Genomic DNA, 25,497 nt, shown 5'->3' on the forward strand with positions numbered 1-25,497 from the left:
GATTTCCTCATGAAAGTGTCATTAACTGCCCTGGACATCCCAGAGTCCTTTGTTTTCCTTATTCCCAGCATCCCCTGGGTCCTACTCTGCGCCTGCTTTATGTGCTGTAGAATTGTGGGATAGTGGTCTGGTAAATAGCAGCCTAATCAGAGAGAGCTGGGGAAGATGACGCTGAATATGAAGGGGGAAAATTAAACACTTTAATTTGCTTTTGCATGGGGTAATGTGCAAATGACAAGAGCAATCTGAAATTAATGGAAGACAATGTAGGAGCTGCACGTCAAGGCATTGTTTTAATTATGAATACTGAAAGCCAATTAAACCACAACCACACTGGCAGTGAATTTTCTGACTATTTGGCAAGATGGAGAGATGGAGAGAGAGATATGGAGGAGGCAGAGTGAGATTAGGAGAGATGGAGATGGGGGGGATAACCGGCCTCTCACACAGCCTTCAACTTTGTCCTCTTCCCCTCAGTCTATCTCCCACAAGCAATCTAATTTTCTTATTCACTTGCTGTCCTTGCATCCCCTTTCTATTTTCTTATTTCTCCATGCTTCTGCATCTACTCGGAATCTCCTTATCACACCTTCCTCCCCTAATCTTTGCTCTCCTTCTCTCATCTCCTCTCTTCTCCTCCATCCCCTCTCTCCTCTTTATCTTGTTCAACAGCTCATACCCTCTGCCTCTCACTCTGTGGAATTACAAGGATTAGGACCCTCTCCCGGCTGGCCCGTGGACACACACACACGATAGGAAGAGGGCATCAGTTGTTTGGAGGTCTGATGTACACAGTCAAGGTTGAGTTTCAACATAGGACAGCCTCTCTGTTTCCTTTCTTTTCTCTCTCTCTCTCTCTCTCTCTCTCTCTCTCTCTCTCTCTCTCGTAAAGCTACACATTGAAAAGTATCACTGGACAGAGAATGTTTTCCATTTGTAAACATAAAGAAAGCTGATCAACAAAACAGATGACAATAAAAAAGTAATTATGACGAATAAGTCTTTATTTTGAGTAGAATAAGAATTTGTCGTAATTAGTAAACACACAGAGGTTTATACTGATTTAATATCGACACTCTTTATTTCTAAATATACATAGATACACTTATCTTATATCTAGCCTACAGTACATTCCAGATGACAGGTCTGTAAACATCACTGTGTGTGTGCGTGTTATAAGCATATGCAATGTGGCTTAATACAATGTGAGCTGTAGTATTTGGCTACAGGGGGAATATATTATGCACTGGGTGATGGGAGGGTAGGATGGGGACAGGATGAGGAGTACGGTGCCGTTGGGTTCCAGGGACGGGGGTGGGGGGTGCAGATTAGAAGGTGCGAGACAGCAGATGGGTCTAAAAAGCCCCCAGCTCCCGACACTGAACAACGACTGGGGGTGGGGATGATATTGAGGTGGCAAATCATTTTCTGTATTATAATAAATGTGTTATAATCAGATAGTATGAAGAGTCTTAATCTATAGCACCTGATTAATGAGGAAATGTACATTTTAAGAGTATTAAAGACATGAGTTTAACATTTTAATCTAATACCGACTGATATGTGTAAATTTGTATAATCTCTGCAAAAATACATAAACACGAGCATGTTTTTGTCTTTCTGTTAAGAATGTGTATGTGGCTAATTTGAGAGAGGACTTGAGCAGAAGAGATGTTGACGGGAGATGAGATGAGCAAAGTCATGATGCCCCGACCATATGGATAGCTCCTGTAATGCACGTCTCGCTCCCAGATGGCGCCTGCAGCTAGAATAAGAGCAAAGCCATTGTTTTACCATCACAACTATTATAATAAGGGAACGGGAGAGAAAAAGGAACAAAATATGTATGCATCAGAAATCTGTTCCCTATGTTGAGCTGGTGTCCAGAAGGGATCTTTCCTGAGAGAAAACAACCAGTAGTCCAGTAATTAACTGATATGATAATGAATGCCTAATTATGTCCATAGACGACCATGCTAGGCTGCCTACACCCTGCCCCGTGACCCGCTTTTGGCAAACTGTCATTTCATCTCGTCACTTCATAGGAAGGGCTTATCAAACATGACCTCAAAATAGACAGGCTTCTGCACACCCCTACCTCCCCCAACACCCCCATCTGCCCCCACTGCACCCTCTCTGGTCCTGAGTGGGTGTGTGGACATGGTGACACCTAAAGATGATTGTGCGCGATGGGGGAGACTGGAAGAGAGGGGGTCTGGCATCAGTGCTTTGTGGGTATGAATTCCTCCTCTGACAGAGTAGTGTCTATTTGCCCTGGGTGCTGCTAGGATACGATGTGACGGGGCTGTTTTAGCAGGCGTGGCACGGCGGGAGGATTCTGTTGTCTGGAGAAGCTGTCATTACTCTTAACCCTGTGAGTCCAAACACATTAAGCCCCAGTGAGAATGATGCCCCTTCACTCTCCATTTGACTGTGTGCTCAGATAAAACTCACATAACGGCATGCCTGTCTAATTTCTGTGCCACTCACGCAGGCTCGAAAGTGATGATGATAATCTATGGTATTGTTGCATTTTCAAACCATATGGTTTACAACCATTATGATATCCTCACATGCTGTGTACAGATGAAAAGGGAAAGGGGTGAATAGAAAGAGTAAAGTATCGAAAAGAGTATTTGTTGGCTTATGTGTAGTGACTAAATATGACATAATAATCTGCTTGGTAATGTATACTACCTGTCATACAATACAACGCCACCTTCAGGGCTGTACATACTACTGCAAGTCCATGACCTTCCATGGGCTCACCCTCAACATCTCCCCAACATCTCATAATTCACCTCTCCCAGTAGCCATATGGCGTTACAACAATTTGGTTTCCATGACGACCAATACTCGGTAACGTTTTCCATTTTCCTCTCGCATAGACACTAGTATTGCTATTAGGTGTTGAGACCTACCGTACTATTACTGAACACAAAATATAAACGCAACATGTGAAGTGTTGCTTGAATTTGTTCCCAGAAATGTTATGCACATATGCACAAAAAGCTTATTTCTCTCAAAGTTTGTGCAAAAATTTGTTTACATCCCTGTTAGTGAGGATTTCTCCTTTGCCAAGATAATCCATCCACCTGACAGGTGTGGCATATTAAGAAGATAATTAAACAGCATGATCATTACACAGGTGCTCCTTGTGCGGGGGACAATAAAAGGCCACTCTAAAATGTGCAGTTTTGTCACACAACACAAAGCCACAGATGTCTCATGTTTTGTGGGAGTGTGCAATTGGCATGCTGACTGTAGGAAAGCTGTTGCCAGATAATTGAATGTTCATTATAATGTTAATTTCTCTACCAACGTCATTTTAGAGAATTTGCCAGTACGTCCAACCGGCCTCACAACCCCAGACCAAGTGTAACCACGCCAGCACAGGACCTCCAGATCCGGCTTCTTCTGTGGGATCGTCTGAGACCAGCCACCCAGACAGCTGATGAAACTGAGGAGTATTTCTGTCTGTAATAAAGCCCTTTTGTGGGGAAAAACCCAATCTGATTGGCTGGGCCTGGCCCTCCAGTGAGTGGGCCTTTCTCCCAAGTGGGTGGGCCTATGCCCTCCCAGACCCACCCATGGCTGCGCCCCTGCCCAGTCATGTTAAATCCATTGTTTAGGGCCTAATTTATTTATTTAAATTGACAGATTTCCTCATATGAACCGTAACTCAGTCAAATCGTTGAAATTGCTGCACGTATATTTTTGTTCAGTAGACAGTAGACAAAATGAAGAAATATTGAATTGAGAGCTTTCTCTCTCCCTTTGTCTGTCTGTCTCTCACCCTGACACCCATCTATTAGGAAACTACAGGCCCAGATATATACATTTGTCTACATGGAGTCATGCACACGCTGTATGTGTGCTCTCACACCTGCTTTTACAAACGCACATTCACATGCACACCACACACACAGCAACACAAACACATACTCTGTCATTCTGTCTCCTCCTCTTTGTGATGTGTAACTCATCCATCTGCAGTGCTCTCTGGTGTTTTTCTCCTGTCACCATGGGGATCCACATCTGTTGGAGCAGGAGAGGAGATGCAGCAGCATTGCTACAGACCAGAGCAGAGATACAATAACCAGTGATTAGGGTTGGAAAGGGAGGGTATATTACTGGAAACTTTCAAAATTTACCAGTGAACTAACTAGGATTTGATGTAATCTATCACAATGTGGCCCTTTTGGGTACTTCAGAATATCACAGGTGTCTGTAATGATCTCGGGCCCTCTGCGTGGCCGTATCACATGTAAAATATATGAAGTCATTTATTAAGATGATTTTCAAAAAAATAAAAAATAGAATGACAAAGCTGTAAAACATGATCCTAAATATCAACTTAGTGAATACCATTGGTGTTAAATATGAGGGTTTCAGCATGAACTAGCCTTATATATATATATATATATTTTTTTTTACAACGTTATTTATTTGACTATGTCTATAAGTATTTGTTGTCAATGTTTTGGCATCAAACTTGTGGCAGTTGTAAAAAAAGTCAATAGTTGGAAGAGTTCCAGAGTTAATTGAAAATAATGCTATTGTTTTTTGTTTCATTAATTAAACTATTTTCTCTTGAACCGTATGGTCTATCTACTAGAAACTCATGGACACAGATATAATAAATGAATACTATATATGAATAATTAAAAAAAAAAAATCTTTAAGTTTAAATTGCCAAAAAACTAGATTGCCATATATTTTCTGTTAATTACCAAAATTACCAGTAGAATTGCAACCCTACCAGTGATACACACCTCTGTATCACCATCCAAGGTGTGGCAGAGCTGCAGCTGCACTCTACCTGGGGTGTCACTGACGCTAGTTCTGATCTATATGTCTTATCTTTTCTATTAGGCAGTGTGAGAATTGTTAATGTATGTACAGCAGCGCCTCCGAAGCGTTCTGATAGGACCAGATGTAATGGAAGATAGATGTTTTAGATGGAAAGACAAAGAGCGAGAGAGAGAGATGTTTTGGAGGTTGATGGAAAATGACGCAAAAGAGAGAGGGATGTGGAGGTCTGGAGAAGTGCAGTGTCATGTGGGTCAGTGTAGAGTGTATCACTGGGGTGTGGCCTTGCGGGACAAAAAGCCTCCAACCCCCTTTTCATACACGCATGTGCGCATGCACACACACACACACACACACACACACACACACACACACACACACACACACACACACACACACACACACACACACACACACACACACACACACACACACACACACACACACACACACACACACACACACACACACACACACACACACACACACACAGTAATAGGTCTCAACCTCCAGATGGCCCCCGGCCCAACAGGTGCTCCCTGGGCGGGGGAGGGCTGAGAAGTCTGACATCTGCTGCCCACTCACTACAGTACTACACTACCCTCTCTGACAGACTGCCTACTCCCACCCACACACCCTACGATCTCTCTGGAAAACGTACATACAGTTGAAGTCGGAAGTTTACATACACGTAGGTTTTAACCACTCCACAAATGTCTCGTTAACAAACTATAGTTTTGGCAAGTCGGTTTGTCTCCTTGAGATGAACGTACTTTGGTGCAAATCAATCCCAAAACAACAGCAAAGGACCTTGTGAAGATGCTGGAGGAAACAGGTACAAAAGTATCTATATCCACAGTAAAATGAGTCCTATATTGACATAACCTGAATGGCCGCTCAGCAAGGACGAAGCCACTGCTCCAAAACCGCCATTAAAAAAGCCAGACTACGGTTTGCAACTGCACATGGGGTTGAAATGTCCTCTGGTCTGATGAAACAAAAATAGAACTGTTTGGTCATAATGACCATCGTTATGTTTGGAGGAAAAAGGGTGAGGCTTGCAAGCCGAAGAACACCATCCCAACCGTGAAGCACAGGGGTGGCAGCATCATGTTGTGTGGGTGCTTTGCTGCAGGAGGGACTGGTGCACTTCACAAAATAGATGGCATCATGAGGAAAGAAAATGATGTGGATATATTGAAGCAACATCTCAAGACATCAGTCAGGAAGTTAAAGCTTGGTCGCAAACGGGTCTTCCAAATGGACAATTACCCCAAGCATACTTCCAAAGTTGTGGAAAAATGGTTTAAGGACAGCAAAGTCAAGGTATTGGAGTGGCCATCACAACGTTCTGACCTCAATCCCATTGAAAATTTGTGGGCAGAACTTAAGTGTGTGTGAGCAAGGAAGACTACAAACCTGACTCAGTTACACCAGCTCTGTGTAAAGCGTCTGTGTGTAGCTGGTGAGATGAGTCAGGCGCAGGACAGCAGATATGAGTAATGAAAGCAATTTTACTCAAATAATAACAATACACGTCGTAAAAAGACAAGGCCACACATTCAGATCGCAATACAATAAACAATTACTCATAAACAAACATGGGGGAACAGAGGGTAAATAATGAACAAGTAATTGGGGAATTGAAACCAGGTGTGTAAGACACAGACAAAACAAATGGAAAATGAAAAGTGGATCGGCGATGGCTAGAAGGCCGGTGACGTCGACCGCCGAACGCCGCCTGAACAAGGAGAGGGACCGACTTCCGTGGAAGTCGTGACACTCTGTCAGGAGGAATGGGCCAAAATTCACCCTACTTATTGTGGGAAGCTTGTGGAAGGCTACCTGAAACGTTTGACCCAAGTTAAACAATTTAAAGGCAATGCTACCAAATACTAACTGAGTGTATGTACATTTCTGACCCACTGGGAATGTGATGAAAGAAATAAAAGCTGAAATAAATCATTCTCTCTGCTATTATTCTGACATGTCACATTCTTAAAGTGGTGATCCTAACTGACCTAAAACAGGGAATTTGTACTACGATTAAATGTCAGGAATTGTGAAAAACTGAGTTTAAATGTATTTGGCTAAGGTGTATGTAAACTTCCGACTTCAACTGTATACGCACACATCTTCATCCAAACACAACCACCCAGAAACACACACATTGCATAAATTTAAGCAAACACGCAAACAACTGCCAACCACAACACATAAATAAACACAATGGATGCCGTATGGTAAAACACATGGCCTAACTCTACGTTCACACAGTGACAAACACGCGGGCATTTACAGTGTAACACCTCTCCTGCTCACTGAGTCCTGTATGTATTCTACGGGATTACAGCCCCAGGGCCAGGCATTCTGGCATTCTTTCTTTCTTTCTTTCTGCCTGTCTGCCTGTCTGCCTGCTCTGGTTTCTACAGCATCATCCAACACAGACCCAAGGACAATATGGTTTAATACTCAAAAGGCTGTGGCTGTGTGATACAATAACTAATTAACATGCGTGGCCTTGGGTGTTATGAATGACACTGAATGAATATGGATGGCATTGGTTTTAACACTGCAAGATAATTAGAGGGCATTGATTTATTTTGGCTGATCTATCGCATCAATATGCATTCTGGTCTGTAGTTCACTGTTGGCTTGTTTAATTGCTTATTCAAGTGAGATATTCAGGAGACACGCTTCATTGATAAAGCCACAATCATGGAGGGAAGTGGTTTTCTATTCCTATTACAGCAAATTTGGCAACTTATTGCCAATTACTTTCAACATTGATTGAAAACTTGAAATACTTGGACAGATTGTTTTCCCTACATCTGCTCACTCTGCTGCCTTGAATCTGTTTTGGAAGAAAATTGCTCCCTGGTCTCACACATCTTTCTCTGTGAGTCCTCTGTAATCATGAAAGACCGATTCTGTTATGGTTGGATGTGGAGGTGAAAACAAAAGGATGTGTAAATGATGCTTTGCACAACCAAAATAATAATGTTTACCCAACATGCTAGTTGTCAGAGCAATGCTTCATTCTCACATACTGTATGGGTGAAATCACAGTTTCTAATGTTAATACGCAATGGGAAAATACCCCTGTCCAAATTCTGGACATCCAGACAGTGTCCATCTCTCAGATGTGTACAGTACTACGCCAGATCACTGTATAAAATCAGATTACAGTTTAATCATCAGGCCTCTAAACACCATTTTTCAGTTGATGTGTTCATGGTGCCACTGACATCCTCTCCTTGCTGTGAATGACAGTTCTCTGGGTGTGTCCTCATGTAGCAACACAGGCAGGAGCCAGAGGTTTGGACACACATAAACAGGGCGGGTAGCAGTGGGCACGTCCTCGTTAGCACCAAAAGTGTAGGGCTAAATTGGGCCCCGTCGTCTCCCCTGATCTGCTCTGCCGTCACACCTGCTCTCCAACCCTGCAGCTGTCAGTCAGCCCTGTCAACACACACACACGCTGCCCTCGCCAGGCAACAATGGAGCCCCGATACAGAGGATCAAATCCATATCTCTCTCTCTGCCCCAGTCTTTCTCGCTCCCTCTCTCCATCTGTTGTTCACAAGACTACAGTACCGCTGACCTGCTTTACAGTTACCAGGGCTGCTTCCTCCTCCAGCACACACACGGTTAATCCTCTCATTACTGGGCTTCACAGACTGACTGGGGAAAGGGGGGAGGTGAGGAGGAGGAGGGGATTGACAGATGGCATATGGAGCGTGTTCTGTCAGGGCAGAGGGAGACAGGGGTGCTTTTAAATAGACCATACCCCTGGCTGGGCAGGGCCTGGGCAGTCTGACTGGGGTTACATTAACCAGATGAATACCTCAGCAGCGATGGTTCACCTCATGGTTCCTACTACTCCCCCCTCCAGCTCCTACAGTCCCCCTCTCACCTTGTCACTCTACTGTTACGGGTCAGAATACGGCACACTAGCAGTACATTCTGCACTATAAAGCCACATACTGTACAGGCATTGGCTGTTGAAAATGAGCATACGCATTCACACTGTGGCGCGACAACGTATCTGATGATGTTTTGTTAGTGTGGCAATGTGTTGATTTCTGTCCCTATTCAAATAAACCATCAATAAATACAATTGTGGAGATATTGCCAAATACCATATATTAATATATTACAACTTCATGAGAAGGCAGCAGTAATCTATACTGATCGAAACAGATCGCAACCCCTTTCAACTCATTAATCATGGTGTCAAGTCTCTACATGGTTTGGGTCTTTGTTTGTCAACCCAGTGTGCACTGGTAAGAATGAAAAGACAGACCAGGCATAAAAGAGGGTCAGTGGGGTCATGACCTTATCTGCCAGTTAGCATGTACCTGCCCTGTCTAGGCACCATCTCTGAGGCTGCTGGTCAGCTCCTCTCACATCTGTCTGGTCTGACCACACACAGCTGACCCCCGACCTCTCAGCCCCACCAGGCCATATATTTACATTTGACATTTGTGTCATTTAGCAGAGAAATTAGGGTTAAGTGCCTTGCCCAAGCACACAGACACATTTTTCACCTAGTTGGCTCAGGGATTCGAACCAGTGACCTTTCGTTTACTGGTCCAACGCTCTTAACCACTAGACTACCATCCGCCCACCCCCCCCATCTCCCAGCACTCCCCATCTCCCCCTGCTTCCATCCCTGACCGTCTGCCTGTCTAGTTCAGTCTCACGTCCTCTCTCTCTATCCCTGCTTTCTATCCCCCCCTTTCTAACTGAAACAGCGTGACCTCCCTCCAGCACACTCACACACTGGCTCCCTCAACAATATTGCTTTTGAACAAGCTCCAATAAACAAACAATTACCAGAGAGGATGACTTATAAGGCTGAATTGCTTCACCATGGCAATGCGTTTAATTTCAGATTTCACAGTCCCCCGGAACAGAAGACAGGAGGCCAAACCAAACATGCTCCCTCTTTCCCAGGCTCTGAGCCAGTTGTGTGTGAGAACAAACACACACACACACTCACAAGTATGCACATACAGCCAGGCAGGCACGTACACATCCCTTCACTGACTTCCGCAACCTGGCTGTTTTGGATGGTCTTTAATTGACTCATAGCCTAATGTCCCATTTTCATGTTAATGTATGGAAGTAACACATAATGACTAGAAGAGACATTCATCTCTATCTGGGGTTTACTTGATCCCATAACTGCCTTGCAAATTAAATTGTTCAATCTACAGCCATATATAATCATTAGGGGCAAGTGACCACAGTTTCAGTACACATCTAAAGTAATGGATTGATAAAGTTGTTATGGCAGTGCCCTGGAGTTTAAGTAAGTAGTCCTTCACAAGCCTGCCTGACCGCAACTCGCCATAACGACTAACATAAAAAAATACACCTAGATCAATACATAGCGAGATAAAACAATTTGAGGGGGATGTAAGTGCTGGCCTCAGGGAGTAGAGTTCTAACAAAGTGTTCATGTTCACCACTCCACCATACTGTAGATGGGGTCAAATGAAACAGTAGAAAAAAAAGGAAAAATATGCACTTAACAGGTGCAGGACAGCGGAACGTATCAAAGAAAAAAGAAATGTCCGCAACTCTGACATGGTGATTTAAATCGGACGCACAAAAAAGACCACGTTTCGATCCGAGTTGGATCTGCGTCACGTCATACACCACTGTGAAACACACCTACTTAAATAACCTCTAGCGAGGTGACAATTTCCTCCTGAGACAAGAGTCCTTTAGGATACATTCCCTCAACACTGTTTCCAAGAGGTATAAACGAGGAACTAAATATAAAACCTTTTCTATAAAATGTGTTTATGGCTATACAAGATATAGCTTATGTTAATTTGACGTCTAAAGTAGATTTTTGGGGCGTTTTAGCTAACCCTACACTTAACCCAATTGTCCTAACCTGCTATGTTTATTCTCCTAACCTGCTTCGTAAGTTCTCCTAACCTGCTATGAAAAGTAAACTCTGACATAAGCTGTATCTATTCTAGTCAAAACCACTCACAGGGTTTCCATTTTCCCTATATAATACAGTATTGTATACAAAATGATTGACACATGTCTCACCTGTTTTTAATCTATTGCACACCTATATTACTTGACATGGATAAACAAATCAACATGTATTCATGCTTTTCCATATGTCTACTGTGTAATATGTATTGTTACGTTAATGTACTATATGTATTCAATTGACCGGATGAACATGCCTCTCGAGGTTATTTAAGTAGGTGTGTTTCACAGTGGCGTATGACCTGACGCAGATCCAACTCGGATCAATACGTTGTCTTTTTTGGGCATCTGTTACAATCACCATGGGAGCATACCAGAGTTGCGGACATTCTTTTTTTCGTCAAATGAAACAGAACATGTTTCCCCTATAGTCTGTGAGTACAGTATAGAACTAGGGAATGACTTTCCCCCTTGAACCAGACAGGTACATTAACTCAGAATACCAGTATCTCAGAAATTGCTGCAGGGAGGTGTCCAGACAAAACTCTCGCTTTTAATTTTGTTAGTCGATTTCCGTTTTCAGGCCATCACTGGCGATAAGGCAGTCGTGAAAAACTAGAAATGCCATTTCCCATTTAATTCCTGTATCGTATCCTCTCCTCCTGTCATCTCTGCTCTCTGCAGTAACCCTCCATTGTCCTCCTGCTGGTATTGTTCTGTGGGCTTTGTCGATATTACTGGCCCCCTGTTGCATCTGCCAGCCATGAGCCATTGTTCAGCGCCATGCCACACAAACAGAGCTCAATTAGGCAGTCCTTTCTGTAGCAACGTGATTGTTTTGGCCAGATCTCCATCGCAGCACCTGTCTCACACATGTTCAACCCATTGATGGACCCGTAACTTCAACCCTCTCAAATTATTACCATATAAATAGCACACGCTGCACATGCCTAGTTCCTAGAAAAAAATGACTCATCTCATGAATACTTAAAATGAACAGTTAGATAGAAAGATGGAAATGACACCCTCTCTTCTGTTGCGTTTGACATTCTATATCCTCAATCAGGATCTTTAATGAGAGAGGGCACGACTGGAGCATCATGCCTTACACCCCAAGTTTGTATCCCAGAAAAGAGCATTGTTGTTCAGGCTGTGGCCGGTCCATCAGGTGTCCTGTGGCTGGAAGTGGAAGTCCCCAACGGCTAGTTAGTCAGTCTGTGGGTTGGATGCAGGAAGTACAGAGCGGTGATTGCATAATGAAAGCCAGGCAGTGGGCAGGATCCAATCTTCTTAAAGAGGAACCATGTGGTAGTCCCTTCCTCAAACACAAATCCACCAAGGGACAAACACACACATATAGATAACAAATTCACAGAAAGAGTCATGTGCACTCACACACAATAGTACATAATACATGCTACACTGCTGAATTGCAATGTCATTATGTACCTCTATATGGGAACCTATGAGCCCTCCTCTCCTGTAAGTCTCTGCTTCAACCCTTTCTCACCAGTAGGACTGCATTTGTGACCCCTGATCCCTCAGTTGCTGCCACATGTCAAGGTGCTGTGACCAGGCCATTACCATGGAACCCTGTTGCCTGTAGGGTGGTGAGATGAAACAAGTGACCTCATTAACCCAGCCCATCAAAGATCCATTAATGGCCAATTCATTAGGCCCTTTCAAATGCCTCACCACCACAAACGTCTTAAAGGGGATATTTCAGGATTCTACTTCCCCAGAGTCAGATGAACTCATGGTCGTGGATACCATTTTTATGTCTCTGCGTGCCTTTTGAAGGAAGTTGCTAGCTAGCATTAGCACAATGACTGGAAGTCTATGGTAACTGTTAGCATGCTACTAGATACTATAGACTTCCAGTCATTGCACTAACGCTCGTTAGCATTGGCTCACTAAACTCGCTGACTCTCTAATCTCTAACGTCCTTCATACTGGATGCATGCGTTCATCTGACTGAGGAGTAGATAAAGGGATACTTCGGAAAGTTGGCCCTTTAACAATAACAGACAGGCGGCAAATAGAGGGGAAGACATGCCTAAGAATGTCATGTTAATTCAAGGGAGCATATTTCTCTGTGTGTGTGTGTGTGTGTATGTGTGTGTGTGATGTAACAATGTGTGGCTGACACACAAACATGTCACATGAATAGCGAAGGGTTTTCTTGTTTGCCATCACAGTGCTTTTAGAGACTATAAATAAATAACTGAACCAGTGGTAGACAGTATTAAGAGATATCCATATCCATCCAACTGTTGTCACATCATAAGGTTAATTAATATGTAATAAGATCAGCGATCACCAAAGGATTTATTGTACCTACTCTTAGACGGCACCTTTTTTTCTAGAACCAAAAAGGGTTCTTCAGCTGTCCCCATAGGAGAACCCTTTGAAGACACCTTTATGGCTCCAGGTAGAACCCTTTTTGGTTCCAGCTAGAACCCTTTTCGGTTCCTGGTAGAAACCTTTTTGGGTCGAGGTAGAACCCTTTCCACAGGAGGGTTCTACCTGGAACCCAAAAGGGTTCTCTTATAGGGACAGCCGAAGAACCCCTATGAAACCCTTTCTTCTAAAAGTGCAATGTGGGGAGGATGCAACAACAAAGGATCATAACCATCATACGGTAAAAGCATCGTTGTTATTATTTACAGCACAGTTTGGAGCATGCTACATATCAGCATTAAAAAGGATCATTCACCTGACAACACAACAGTCTCCACCTCTTTTATTAAGTTTACGATGGCATATCCTAGGGACAAATAATAAAGTATGCTTGTCACAGACAGTTACGTCAGCAATGTGTGCTCGGCTTTCTATTAACACCCAATCTGTGATTACTTCATGCAGTTTTACAGTAAATAAAAATGATACAAAACAGACAAAAACAAACGAGTGCATTAGAAACCGCACTAATGTGTCTGTGTACACATAATTCTGTGGAAAACTGTTTGTTTTTAACCTATTATCTGAAGAGACTTCAAAAAAAGCTATAAACTATATAATTCATACCATTTATATTATCATCCGTTTTGATCAACACAACTACTGCTATCTAATTCAACAGGGTCGGCTCTGATGGAATACATATTATCTTGTCACTGAAATACATACTCTTAATCTCTTCACAAACTTCATGGCTTAAGAACCACAGCTAATTAACCAGACGTGAAAACAGGAATACATTTTAATATTGATTTTCACCGCCCCCTTTCTCCCTAGTGCATTGTGTGTGTGTGTGTGTGTGTGCACGAGTATGATTATGAATATTTTAAGAGCACATTTAACACGGTGAAGCCAGACTGCCTGAGAGAGGGATTTGCGCCCACTCTTCAGCTAATGACCCTGGGCGCTTCCAGCAAGCTTCTTCATATTTTAAAGAAAGTCGATAGCGCACTAGCCCAGTCAGCAGCATTAAGATTCATACAGACGCCACGGGACCTGAAAAAATTAATAACACGCGTGCCTAACAATCCTTCCTGCGATTTAGTGGAGCACTGAACCCCTCTGCTTGAAATGCAAAGTGGTAATGAATACACAGACAAGATGAATTCTGAACACGCATCTCCCTCAACGCACAAACTCACATCCTCTACCTACACACCCTCCTCCCCCACCACCACCACTCAAAGTACACAGAGGAACAACAAAAAAGTTCAGAGCCTCTTTAAGACTTGAGATACGGCACCTCTGAACAAAAGCTTTTCACATCTCTCCCTCTGATGAATTTTTGAAGACTTCATATTTGCAGCTGTGGGGAGGCATTGGCAGGTCCACTCGCTACAAGGTAGATCATTTTCAAGAATCAATCCCAACAGCTCTCTGGTTGTTTACGACAGACGTGAAGTGTTCACTAGTATGGAGGGCTTTCTGAGGCTCCCTTGTTGAAAAATGGGACAGGTCTGTCAGGAGCTGGCAGCTCACAGAATGAAGACAATAACAGTCGAGGGTGCAGTCACAGTGCACAGCTACACAGAGGAGTCTGCCCTCAGCCACAGAGAGAAGGTGAGGACACAGAACTAGAGGACAATGATGAAGATCCACTGTGGGATTAGAGAGAGGCTCTGTAGATACGATGTGTGAAGTTTCTGGATGGAGGAACAAGTTAACTATGTCAGATTATTACCAAGAAATCCTGGATATTGACTATACTATTCCCTTTAGAAAAACACCATTGAGTTAACATTTTACAGTAAAATAGTTATAATGCTTGATTACTTGTTAAGCATGTATGAGCCTTCAGAGAGCCTATAAGCTCTGTGATGATAGACTCTTCCATGTACAGCCACAGCCCCAGCCACAGCACTGCAGCAGAGCTGGTACTGTTACATTCTCCCTGGGAGGCTAGACAGCATATGGCACTGTCTCTCTGTGAACACACCACCCAAGCAGAGTGCCAGTCTCAGATAGAGGGGGAGAGGGGGGGGGGGGGGGTAATGTAATGAGAGAAGAGTGAAGCGGAAGACAGACGGATGTCAAGCTTTGTGCAAAGAAATAGGATAGGGGAAATAAAAACAGTGCTCAGTGTTAAAAGAGGAGGATGTATGTTTCAGGTGATTTATTTCTCTCATGTCCACATTACCCATAAACATCATGTATTGCAAACACATGCAATGCCTTAGACATTATAAACACAATCCCTCCATTTGAATTTAGGAAGGAATATGGCAATTTTACTTAAATTGGGAACATATTGTGAAAGAGGACGTATATGGATTAGATTAAAGAATCAAAGTTGACATCTGGATGTAATATAACAGCACGTTCAGATGAATTAAATACTTTAACATTTCCAAGTGTAAACCCCAAACAGAGCAAGACATTTTGTGTGGTGGCTTGCGGTGATTCCTCATCTCTAAAAGCGTCTGCTAAATGACATATATCTCTGAAAGTTAGAGTTAGTCTGGGAGTACATTTGGGAAAGGTCTTGATTGTCGGTCCTGCTCAATTGTTTCCATTTTCTTGGAAGGATGTTGAAAGGGAAAGAAGGGAATCTATAAGTCATTAGTGGGAAACCATCAGCCGGTCCATTGCTCTATGAAGCTTATAATAAAGCCAGTGGAGCAAGCCCCTCAGTGTCTGATTGGTTGAGGATACCTGATGGACGCACCTTCACTAGTTATCACACTCCTCCTATTCATCAGATTTCTTACTGTTTCTACCTGGTGCCTAACTGTAGAGTCACCATACTGTCACTGTGTGACCTGGAGGAAGCAGCTCCCACAAAGCTATCATTTCAGCCCTGGCCTGGCCTGGGTTGGGTCACTTTGTTAATTTAAATTTTATTTTAATTTCACCTTTATTTAACCAGATAAGCTAGTTGAGAACTTGTTCTCATTTACAACTGCAACCTGGCCCAGATAAAGCAATACAGTGCGACACATACAACAACACGGAGTTACACATGGAATAAACAAGCGTACAGTCAATAACACAATAGAAAAAAAGAAAGTCTATATACAGTGTGTGCAAATGGCGTGAGGAGGAAGGCAATAAATAGGCCATAGTAGCAAGTAATTACAATATAGCAGATGAACACTGGAGTGATACATGAGCAGATTATGATGATGTGCAAGTAGAGATACTGGTGTGCAAAAGAGCAGAAAAGTAAATAAAAACAATATGGGGATGAGGTAGGTAGATTGGGTGGGTGGGCTATTTACAGATGGACTATGTACAGCTGCAGCGATCGGTTAGCTGCTCAGATAGCTGATGTTTAAAGTTAGTGAGGGAAATATAAGTCTCCAGCTTCAGCGATTTTTGCAATTCGTTCCCGTCACTGGCAGCAGAGAACTGAAAGGAAAGGCAGCCAAAGGAGGTGTTGGCTTTGGGGATGACCAGTGAGATATACCTGCTGGAGCGCGTGCTACGGGTGGGTGTTGTTATCGTGACCAGTGAGCTGAGATAAGGCGGAGCTTTACCTAGCGTAGACTTATAGATGACCTGGAGCCAGTGGGTCTGGCGACGAATATGTAGCGAGGGCCAACCGACTAGAGCATACAGGTCGCAGTGGTGGGTGGTACAAGGGGCTTTGGTTATAAAATGTATGGCACTGTGATAGTGTGCATCCAGTGTGCTGAGTAGAGTATTGGAAGCCATTTTGTAGATGACATCCCCAAAGTCTAGGATCGGTAGGATAGTCAGTTTTGCTAGGGTACGTTTGGCGGCGTGAGGAGGCTTTGTGGCGAAATAGAAAGCCAATTCAGTCTAGTTCAGTCTAGCCAGACACCTAGGTATTTGTAGTTGTCCACATATTCTAGGTCAGAACCGTCCAGGGTAGTGATGCTAGTCGGGCGGGCGGGTGCGGGCAGCGAACGGTTGAAAAGCATGCATTTGGTTTTACTAGCGTTTAAGAGCAGTTGGAGGCCACGGAAGGAGTGTTGTATGGCATTGAAGCTCGTTTGGAGGTTAGTTAACACAGTGTCCAAAGAAGGGCCAGATGTATACAGAATGGTGTCGTCTGCATAGAGGTGGATCAGGGAATCACCCGCAGCAAGAGCGACATCATTGATATACACAGAGAAAAGAGACGCTCCGAGAATTGAACCCTGTGGTACCCCCATAGAGACTGCCAGAGGTCCGGACAACAGGCCCTCCGATTTGACACACTGAACTCTGTCTGCGAAGTAGTTGGTGAACCAGGCAAGGCAGTCATTTGAGAAACCAAGGCTATTGAGTCTGCCGATAAGAATACAGTGATTGACAGAGTCAAAAGCCTTGGCCAGGTCGATGAAGACGGCTGCACAGTACCTGTCTTTTATCGATAGCGGTTATGATATCGTTTAGTACCTTGAGCGTGGCTGAGGTGCACCCGTGACCAGTTCGGAAACTGCATTGCACAGCGGAGAGGGTATGGTGGGATTCGAAATGGTCAGTGATCTGTTTAATAACTTGGGTTTCAAAGACTTTAGAAAGGCAGAGCAGGATGGATATAGGTCTATAACAGTTTGGGTCTAGTTTGTTTGAGTCTAGAGTGTCACCCCCTTTGAAGAGTGATGACCGCGGCAGCTTTCCAATCTTTAGGGATCTCGGGCGATACGAAAGAGAGGTTGAACAGACTGGTAATAGGGGTTGCAACAGCGGCGGTGGATCATCTTAGAAAGAGAGGGTCCAGATTGTCTTGCCCATGTTGATTTGTACAGGTCCAGGTTTTGCAGCTCTTTCAGAACATCTGCTATCTGGATTTGGGTGAAGGAGAAGCTGGGGAGGCTCGGGCAAGTAGCTGCGGGGGGAGCTGTTGGCCAGGTTTGGGGTAGCCAGGAGGAAAGCATAGCCAGCCGTAGAGAAATGTTCGATTATCATGGATTTATTGGTGGTGACCGTGTTACCTAGCCTCAGTGCAGTGGGCAGTGGGAGGAGGTGCTCTTGTTCTCCATGGACTTTACAATGTCACAGAACTTTTTGGAGTTAGAGCTACAGGATGATGCAAATTTTTGTTTGAAAAAGCTAGCCTTTGCTTTCCTGACTGACTGTGTGTATTTGTTCCTGACTTCCCTGAACAGTTGCATATTGCGGGGACTATTCGATGCTATTGCAGTCCGCCACAGGATGTTTTTGTGCTGGTCGAGGGCAGTCAGGTCTGGAGTGAACCAAGGGCTATATCTGTTCTTAGTTCTACATTTTTTGAAAGGGGCATGCTTATTTAAGATGGTAAGGAAATTACTTTCAAAGAACGACCAGGCATCCTCGACTGACGGGATGAGGTCAATATCCTTCCAGGATACCCGGGCCAGGTTGATTAGAAAGGCCTGCTCGCAGAAGTGATTTAGGGAGCGTTTGACAGTGATGAGGGGTGGTCGTTTGACCGCGGACCCATAGCGGATGCAGGCAATGAGGCAGTGATCGCTGAGATCCTGGTTGAAAACAGCAGAGGTGTATTTGGAGGGCAAGTTGGTCAGGATAATATCTATGAGGGTGCCCATGTTTATGGATTTAGGGTTGTACCTGGTGGGTTCCTTGATGATTTGTGTGAGATTGAGGGCATCTAGCTTAGATTGTAGGACTGCCGGGGTGTTAAGCATATCCCAGTTTAGGTCACCTAACAGAACAAACTCTGAAGATAGATGAGGGGCAATCAATTCACATATGGTTTCCAGGGCACAGCTGGGAGCTGATGGGGGTCTATAACAGGCGGCAACAGTGAGAGACTTATTTCTGGAGAGATTAATTTTTAAAATTAGAAGCTCTAACTGTTTGGGCATAGACCTGGAAAGTATGACTGACTGAACTTTGCAAGCTAACTCCTCCCCATTTGGCAGTTCCAGCTTGACGGAAAATGTTGTAGTTGGGTATGGAGATCTCCGAATTTTTGGTGGCCTTCCTAAGTCAGGATTCAGACACGGCAAGGACATCAGGGTTGGCGGAGTGTGCTCAAGCAGTGAGTAAAACAAACTTAGGGAGGAGGCTTCTGATGTTAACATGCATGAAACCGATTACAGAAGTCAACAAATGGGAGTGCCTGGGGACACGCAGGGCCTGGGTTAGCCTCCACATCACCCGAGGAACAGAGGAGGAGTAGGATGAGGGTACGGCTAAAGGCTATCAAAACTGGTCTTCTAGTGGGTTGGGGACAGAGAATAAAAGGAGCAGATTTCTGGGCGTGGTAGAATAGATTCAGGGCATAATGTGCAGACAGGGGTATGGTGGGGTGTGGGTACAGTGGAGGTAAGCCCAGGCACTGAGTGATGATAAGAGAGGTTGCATCTCTGGACGTGCTGGTTATCCTAGGTGAGGTCACCGAAAGTGTGGGGGGGTGGAACAAAGGAGGAATCTGAGGCATGTAGAGTGGGTCTAGGGGCTCCACTGGAAACTAAAACAATGATAACCATTCTAAACAACAGTACACAAGGCATATTGACATTTGAGAGAGACATAAAGCGAGGCATAAAGCAATCACAGGTGTTGATTGGGAGAGCTAGCTAAGACAACAACGGCCAAGACAACAACAGCTAATCAGCTAAGACAACAACAACAGGTAAAATGGCAATGAATGGGCAGAGATGGTCGGTTAACTACACACAGGGCCTGAGTTCGGGGCTAGGGCCGACAGATAAACGAAGAAAATAAACAAAATAGAGTACCGTGATAAATGAACAGTCCAGCATGCATCAGCTATGTAGCCAAGTGATCATAGGGTCCAGTGAACAGCAATAGATGGGACAGGGAAGCCGTGGGGTATTCGTTTACTACGCTAGCACGGGGGAGACACAGCGTTTAAAGTTAGCAGGCCGGGGTAAGTAGAAGCGTCTGCTCCGACGTCCGGCGACGGCCGGTTAAGGTCACAGAGGATGGAATTACGTCAGTGGACCAGTCGTGGTGGTACAGCGAGGCGCCTTGTCGACAAAGGGTCCGGGCCAGATGGCGAAATAGGTATTGTAGTTGTAGTAATTTCGTTTGCTAGCCGGGAGATGTGCCTGGTTCGCAGCTAACTGATGCTAGCTTCGGGGCAGGGGCGTTAGCCACTATAGCCACTCGGTAGCAGCTAGCTAGCAGCGATGATCCGCTGCAATGGTCCAGAGTTTACGGCAAGTACTTTGATTGAGTCCAAGCTCATATACAGTAAATAGGTAGTAGGCTAGAGAGCCATTAATCCCCCATGCAGACGGAGCAGCTCTCCAAGGCCATCAGCAGCTCACATAAGCAGCTCATCACCAGCCTGGTGCTCCATATGTGCCTCACACACCAAGGTCCCAGTGGGCCTCAGCCCTGTGCAATGATACTGTCTGCATGCCTTTCTGCCAACAAAGGGCATTTTTTAAAGTCTCTAGTGCCACTGCCCTGGCTAGTGAGCTGCATGGCTAGTCTGCCAACCCCATGGTTGTTTGTTGGCCAGCTCAGTACTGGAGGGTGGGGAGACAGGGGGGTGTCAGAGGTCAGGCACTGAGCAGCTGGGCCAATGACAATGCACACATTATAGCCGATACTAGATTGGCAAAACACACACACATAAACATACAAACACATACTGTACAAACAAAGACACATATACACCACCACCACACGCACGCCATAACCTAATTTTAGCAGTTGCCACACAAAGGAGTACCCCTCAGAAGGAGGAGGGTTTTTCCAAATCCATCTCCAGAGTGAGTGTGATTCTTGGGGGCCAGGATTGATGACATATGCTGTGGGAAGATGGGCAGACAGGAGATGGGTCCAGTGTCATATCTGCAGTGTGTGTTTCAGAGTCCCGAGTGGTGATGATCGCTTATCCCCCTGCCACAGCACATATGTTTGGGATGCGGAACAGTTGGACGTGGCCGAGGGCTAAACTGGGTCAGAGCGACACAGATGGAGCCAAACTCCCAGTGGGTCACTATCAGCAGAACACGAAAAATAACTGCCTTTGAATCTTGACAGAAATGATCTGTTCGGCTACAAAGTATTATTCACTGTAAAGATTTTAAAAATCCAGAACGAAACAAGCACTTGAAATCCAAATAAGGTCACCTATCTTGCTAGGGGCGAACCCCAGGCTCCAAAGTCATGTGGATGTCTGGATCTCTTAAATATAATAGAAGATGTGCTTTTGTCAAAATCCTCTACCTGATGTCAGATCTCAAATACGTGGTTAATGCAAAATCCTGAAGGAAAAAAAATAGTTGTTTTGCACTACAGTCGAGACTCGAGAGGTTTCTTTTCATGTTACTTTGAAAGAACACGACAGAGTTATCCTGAGAAGAGACACTGTATTTCCTTACAACTGGTGTGAGTACTCTGTAATCACTGTAGGAGATGGAAGTGCTGACGTTTTGGAAAAGGGTACAGTAGTAAAGCTCAGGGAATTGCCCCAGAAAGCTAGCATGTGGGCCTTTCATAGTAGACATTTTAATTAACGGTTCAGCATAAACCAAACATGTTTTTGCACAGATGGGGAGCATTAGGCATCAGTGAGGTCCCAGTCAAGTTCCAAAGAGTGTATGGAGCACAGCTATCCAGTCATAGCAAAGAATGTGATACAATTCCTCTCCAGACAGCTCTGCGGGAAGATAAACACTGTGTTAACCAAAGAGAGTGTCTCTTGTTCTGTTATTTATTTCCTTTCTGAGTTGAAAATATTTCTAAGAGCTTTTCTAACAAATGACCTCGGTGCCTCCGCATCGATCATTTTGAAGACTCAAAAGAGAGTGGAAAGGTCATCCATTCATTCGTAATCATTCCTTAGCAAAAGATTGAATGCATTTTGTTCACTTTGTACAGAAAAATCCTCAGCTGGCTTTTGAAAGCATCAACAACTTCTCCCAACAAGAAAATAAGCAGTATCTCTGTCTTTCGCCTAGAATAAACCATCGCCCAAGGAAACATATCCCAGTACGCTTGGGCATAGCCCAAACGCAGTGGTCCCGGCCGTGGTGGTTAGTATGTGGGTGGTGTGAGATAGTCATATGTTTACAGTGCTGCATCTCTTGGATGGAAGTCAAGTTTGCAGCTGCAGCACGGAATAATTCATCACCCCCTCCACGGCCGGGAGGATCCACAGGTAGTTGATGAAGTGGCAGTGCCAAGCGTCCCAACTGGCGAAGACAAAGCTCAGCTGCTGAGAGTCAACGCGGCCAGATGCCACTGCCGACGTACCATGTGTTCCAAGTGGGGCAAGAGGGGGAGAGTAGAGGCGCTTGCCAAGATCATTCTCACATGGTGCCAACCTGACACATGTTCTGGCACTCCCGAAGGTTTCTTCTCCCAGCTCGCTCCTCTCCTTCCCTCAGATATGAGGGGGGTCCTCTCTCGCTCTCACGCGCTCTCTCCTGTCTGAAGTCTTATATGCCTGTCCTGTGCCAAACGAAAGGGGAGTTGTCGCCCGCTGCCGGCCAAGTTGCACGCCCGCTCCGGAGCTCCGTCAAAACGGCAGGCGCTGGCTGGCATCCTGAGAGGAGAGCGCCAAGAGTGCCAAGAGTCTGTTCGCTAGGTCGCCATGCCCCCCATTGTATCCATCCCAGTATGTCTCTCCAGAGCAGCTCTATATCTAGTGCTGAGTGGCTGGAATTCCAGATCTGCCTTATGCTATGTGTCAGCGTCATGGCTGACCTCGACAGCCGCAAATAAGCAGTTTTAATCCAAAACAAACATGGTCTTTGTGACCAAAGCACAAACGTAGAAAACAAAAATTTGTATCCACATTCGACAGTTTAGGTTGTATCAGTATAGCGGTGTCATCTGTATGAATAATTACTGAGCCAATATTCTGATAAAGGGATGCTCTATGAAGATGATATAGCTGCTGGTGGCATCTTCTCGACTGGCGTTTCCTCTGCGAATGGAATGGCTCTCCCTTTGACGATACTACTTCTGAAACTGGAGGGGAGTTTTTCTGAGACAAAGCCTCCAGTTTCATAGGAACATGCCATCCTCGTTTGCAATGTAGGGGTTCAGGGAAGTGAAAACTTTTTGAATGAGTGCCATGTCTGAACAATTCTTATCTGAGGCCCGCGACTGCCAGCTGGTGGCTGAATGTGCCCGGCTCTGTGAGATGATGCCAAGCTAGTTGGCACGCTGGAGAAGTGGCATAGAGTGATCTAATGCCAAAACAACTCTGTGTGGTGCATATCCCACTTTCTCTCCTCTCTCTTCCATCTCCCTCATGCTCCATGTCTCAGTTTGAATTGACACGTGTTCACAACAGAAGTCTTAGTGAGATTCTCAACAACAGATGCCACCAGGTTGAGGCAAGAGGAGGTGGAAAGAGATTCAAGTTTGCAAACTCCACACATTGAGATTTGACATAGTTTACATTAATGAATGGGTTACTCACAGTCATAGAGGTTATATTAAGAGGTCAGTAAAGTCTTCTACCACTTGATTCCTCATTCCTCAATAAAATAATAATAGAATGATCAAATTGCATAAACATAACTCAATTAAATGTACAACAATCTAGCAAGAGGTTATTGACTCTTTTGTGTTCAAGTGGAGTAGAATCTCCTCCTCCACATCTTTTCCTGGAAAGTATAGCCTAACATCATAATAGAGCACAGATACATCTGTGTTTTAAAGTAGTCATGCATTGCAGTATGAAAATGACTTGTTTGTGTTTATTTAACCTGCAGATTTAACAAAACTCACTCACCTGAATTTTCAGTCTCAGATTGCTTTGTTCCGTGTTTCACAACCAGAACTCTAAACTCAAGCTCCAGTTTCCATTCGGGAATTTTATTCTGACGCACCGTCACAAGAATGACCGGTGTTTGGGGAAGGTGAATATTTACATTAGCAGTAGGTTTGAATTACCAGGTTAGCAAACATTGCCCTCTTTGAGAAAACGGATATCGTTTAAGCATACTAACATTGCATGTTAGAATGTAAAACACAGTCGGGGTTTCTCGCTAAAATTAGTCGTCACCAGCCACCGGCATGAACTAGCTAGCTGCTATGTATGAGCATATTAATTGAATGGTGTTACGTTAGTTAGCCAGTTAGCTGCACCATTACCCTCAAGTCAGGTGACAGACTGTTTGCTGAAGTTGCAGAGCTACTTCACTGTATCTGTAAAAGCTTGACTATACCAAAGTGACTTGAAGCAAAAACCAACACTGCGCTCACACCACAAACTGATTATATTCTGTGCCACTGCCTGTCCCTGAATGATTTGTCCTTTCAAAATAAACAGTGTGGCATAGCAAAATATTTGCCAGCAGTCTAGCCTGCACAGTATTCATAGAGGTGTCACTGCAGATAAAGGCAAACTGCAAGCCTGTCAGAAATACAGTCTTATCACTATAGCAGGGATAGTGCCTATTCTTATAACAATTTCACTCAGCCTATGTTAATTATGAATCTCTCAAAATTAACAGGTACTCCAATGTGACCATTGTGTGGCTTGACATCATGAGGATAACATTGGTAGCTTTGAGCAGCATAGTCTCCCATCATGTTGTCAGGGGCAGTACGTCACTTGGTCCCTCTGTGGCTCTCTGCTTTGACTGCTGGCTGGTTACAGTGTGAGGCAGGGCCAGGGAGATGGCTGCTGGGACAGGTCTTGAGGAGAGCCTACACCTCCACAAGAGCAAGGCAGGCTGCAGCAGGGGACAGTGCCCCTGTGTTTTCCAGAGCCCGAGTGTACGGGGACAAGCTGGCCATAGTGGACGACAGTGGGAGCCACAGCTACAGGGTGTTGTATGGCAGTAGTAGGGGCCTGGCTGGGCTTATCAAGGCAGTTTTGGACTGTCCCTCTGGGGACCTGCAGGGAAAGCGCATCTCCTTCCTGTGTGCCAACGATGCCTTGTACACAGTAGCCCAGTGGGCGTCCAGCTGCCCCCCATCTCCAGCCTCAGCTGTCTTCTGGAAGCCCCAGAGACCCAGCCTGAGCCTGTCATCACAGACTGGGCCCAGCGTCCTGCCATGATCATTTACATCAGCGGCACCACAGGCAGGCCCAAAGGGGTTCTTCACACTCACAGCAACATTCAGGCCATGGTAAATAGATTATTCAGTTGTTATATGCATGAATTGTGAGCATAAGATGAATACTGGTGTTATTCTGTGCACTGCTATTTATCATAGTGATGTACTGAGGCATGTTGAATATTTGATCAGTCTGAAGGTTGGACTGAATTTTGAAAGCTAAACTTCAGCTTTTTTTCATTACTGATACTAACCAGGTTTCCATCCAACCTTTTTAGAGTAAAGTACATATCGGATAATAAAATGTCATGACAGTCCTGATGGAAACCGATTTTTTTTTGTTGGTAAAGGTGTCGTAAAATGAATTAT

General features: G+C 44.5%; 1 protein-coding gene, 1 long non-coding RNA gene and 1 pseudogene across 2 annotated transcripts; 2 read left to right on the plus strand and 1 right to left on the minus strand.

Moving 5' to 3' along the window:
• Positions 1–1,645: 1,645 nt before the first annotated feature.
• On the minus strand, positions 1,646–23,920 carry LOC120056017. The gene is made up of 3 exons (XR_005477737.1): positions 23,855–23,920; positions 3,946–4,072; positions 1,646–1,765 (listed from the first exon to the last, which is right to left on the minus strand). It is a non-coding gene; the product is annotated as an uncharacterized LOC120056017 (long non-coding RNA).
• A 703-nt stretch (positions 23,921–24,623) lies between these two features.
• On the plus strand, positions 24,624–25,129 carry LOC120052353 (malonate--CoA ligase ACSF3, mitochondrial-like). The gene has a single exon (XM_038999212.1). The coding sequence runs from the start codon at positions 24,656–24,658 to the stop codon at positions 25,127–25,129; it is 474 nt and encodes a 157-aa protein (XP_038855140.1). The 5' UTR covers positions 24,624–24,655.
• The window catches only part of LOC120056023, a 34,683-nt pseudogene continuing 34,311 nt past the window's right edge, over positions 25,126–25,497 (plus strand).

Source organism: Salvelinus namaycush, chromosome 1 (assembly GCF_016432855.1).
Source record: "Salvelinus namaycush isolate Seneca chromosome 1, SaNama_1.0, whole genome shotgun sequence".
NCBI lineage: Eukaryota > Metazoa > Chordata > Actinopteri > Salmoniformes > Salmonidae > Salvelinus > Salvelinus namaycush.

Coding starts and splice junctions, on each gene's coding strand:
- LOC120052353 (XM_038999212.1), top strand. CDS start 24,656: ATGTTGTCAGGGGCAGTACGTCACTTGGTCCCTCTGTGGCTCTCTGCT.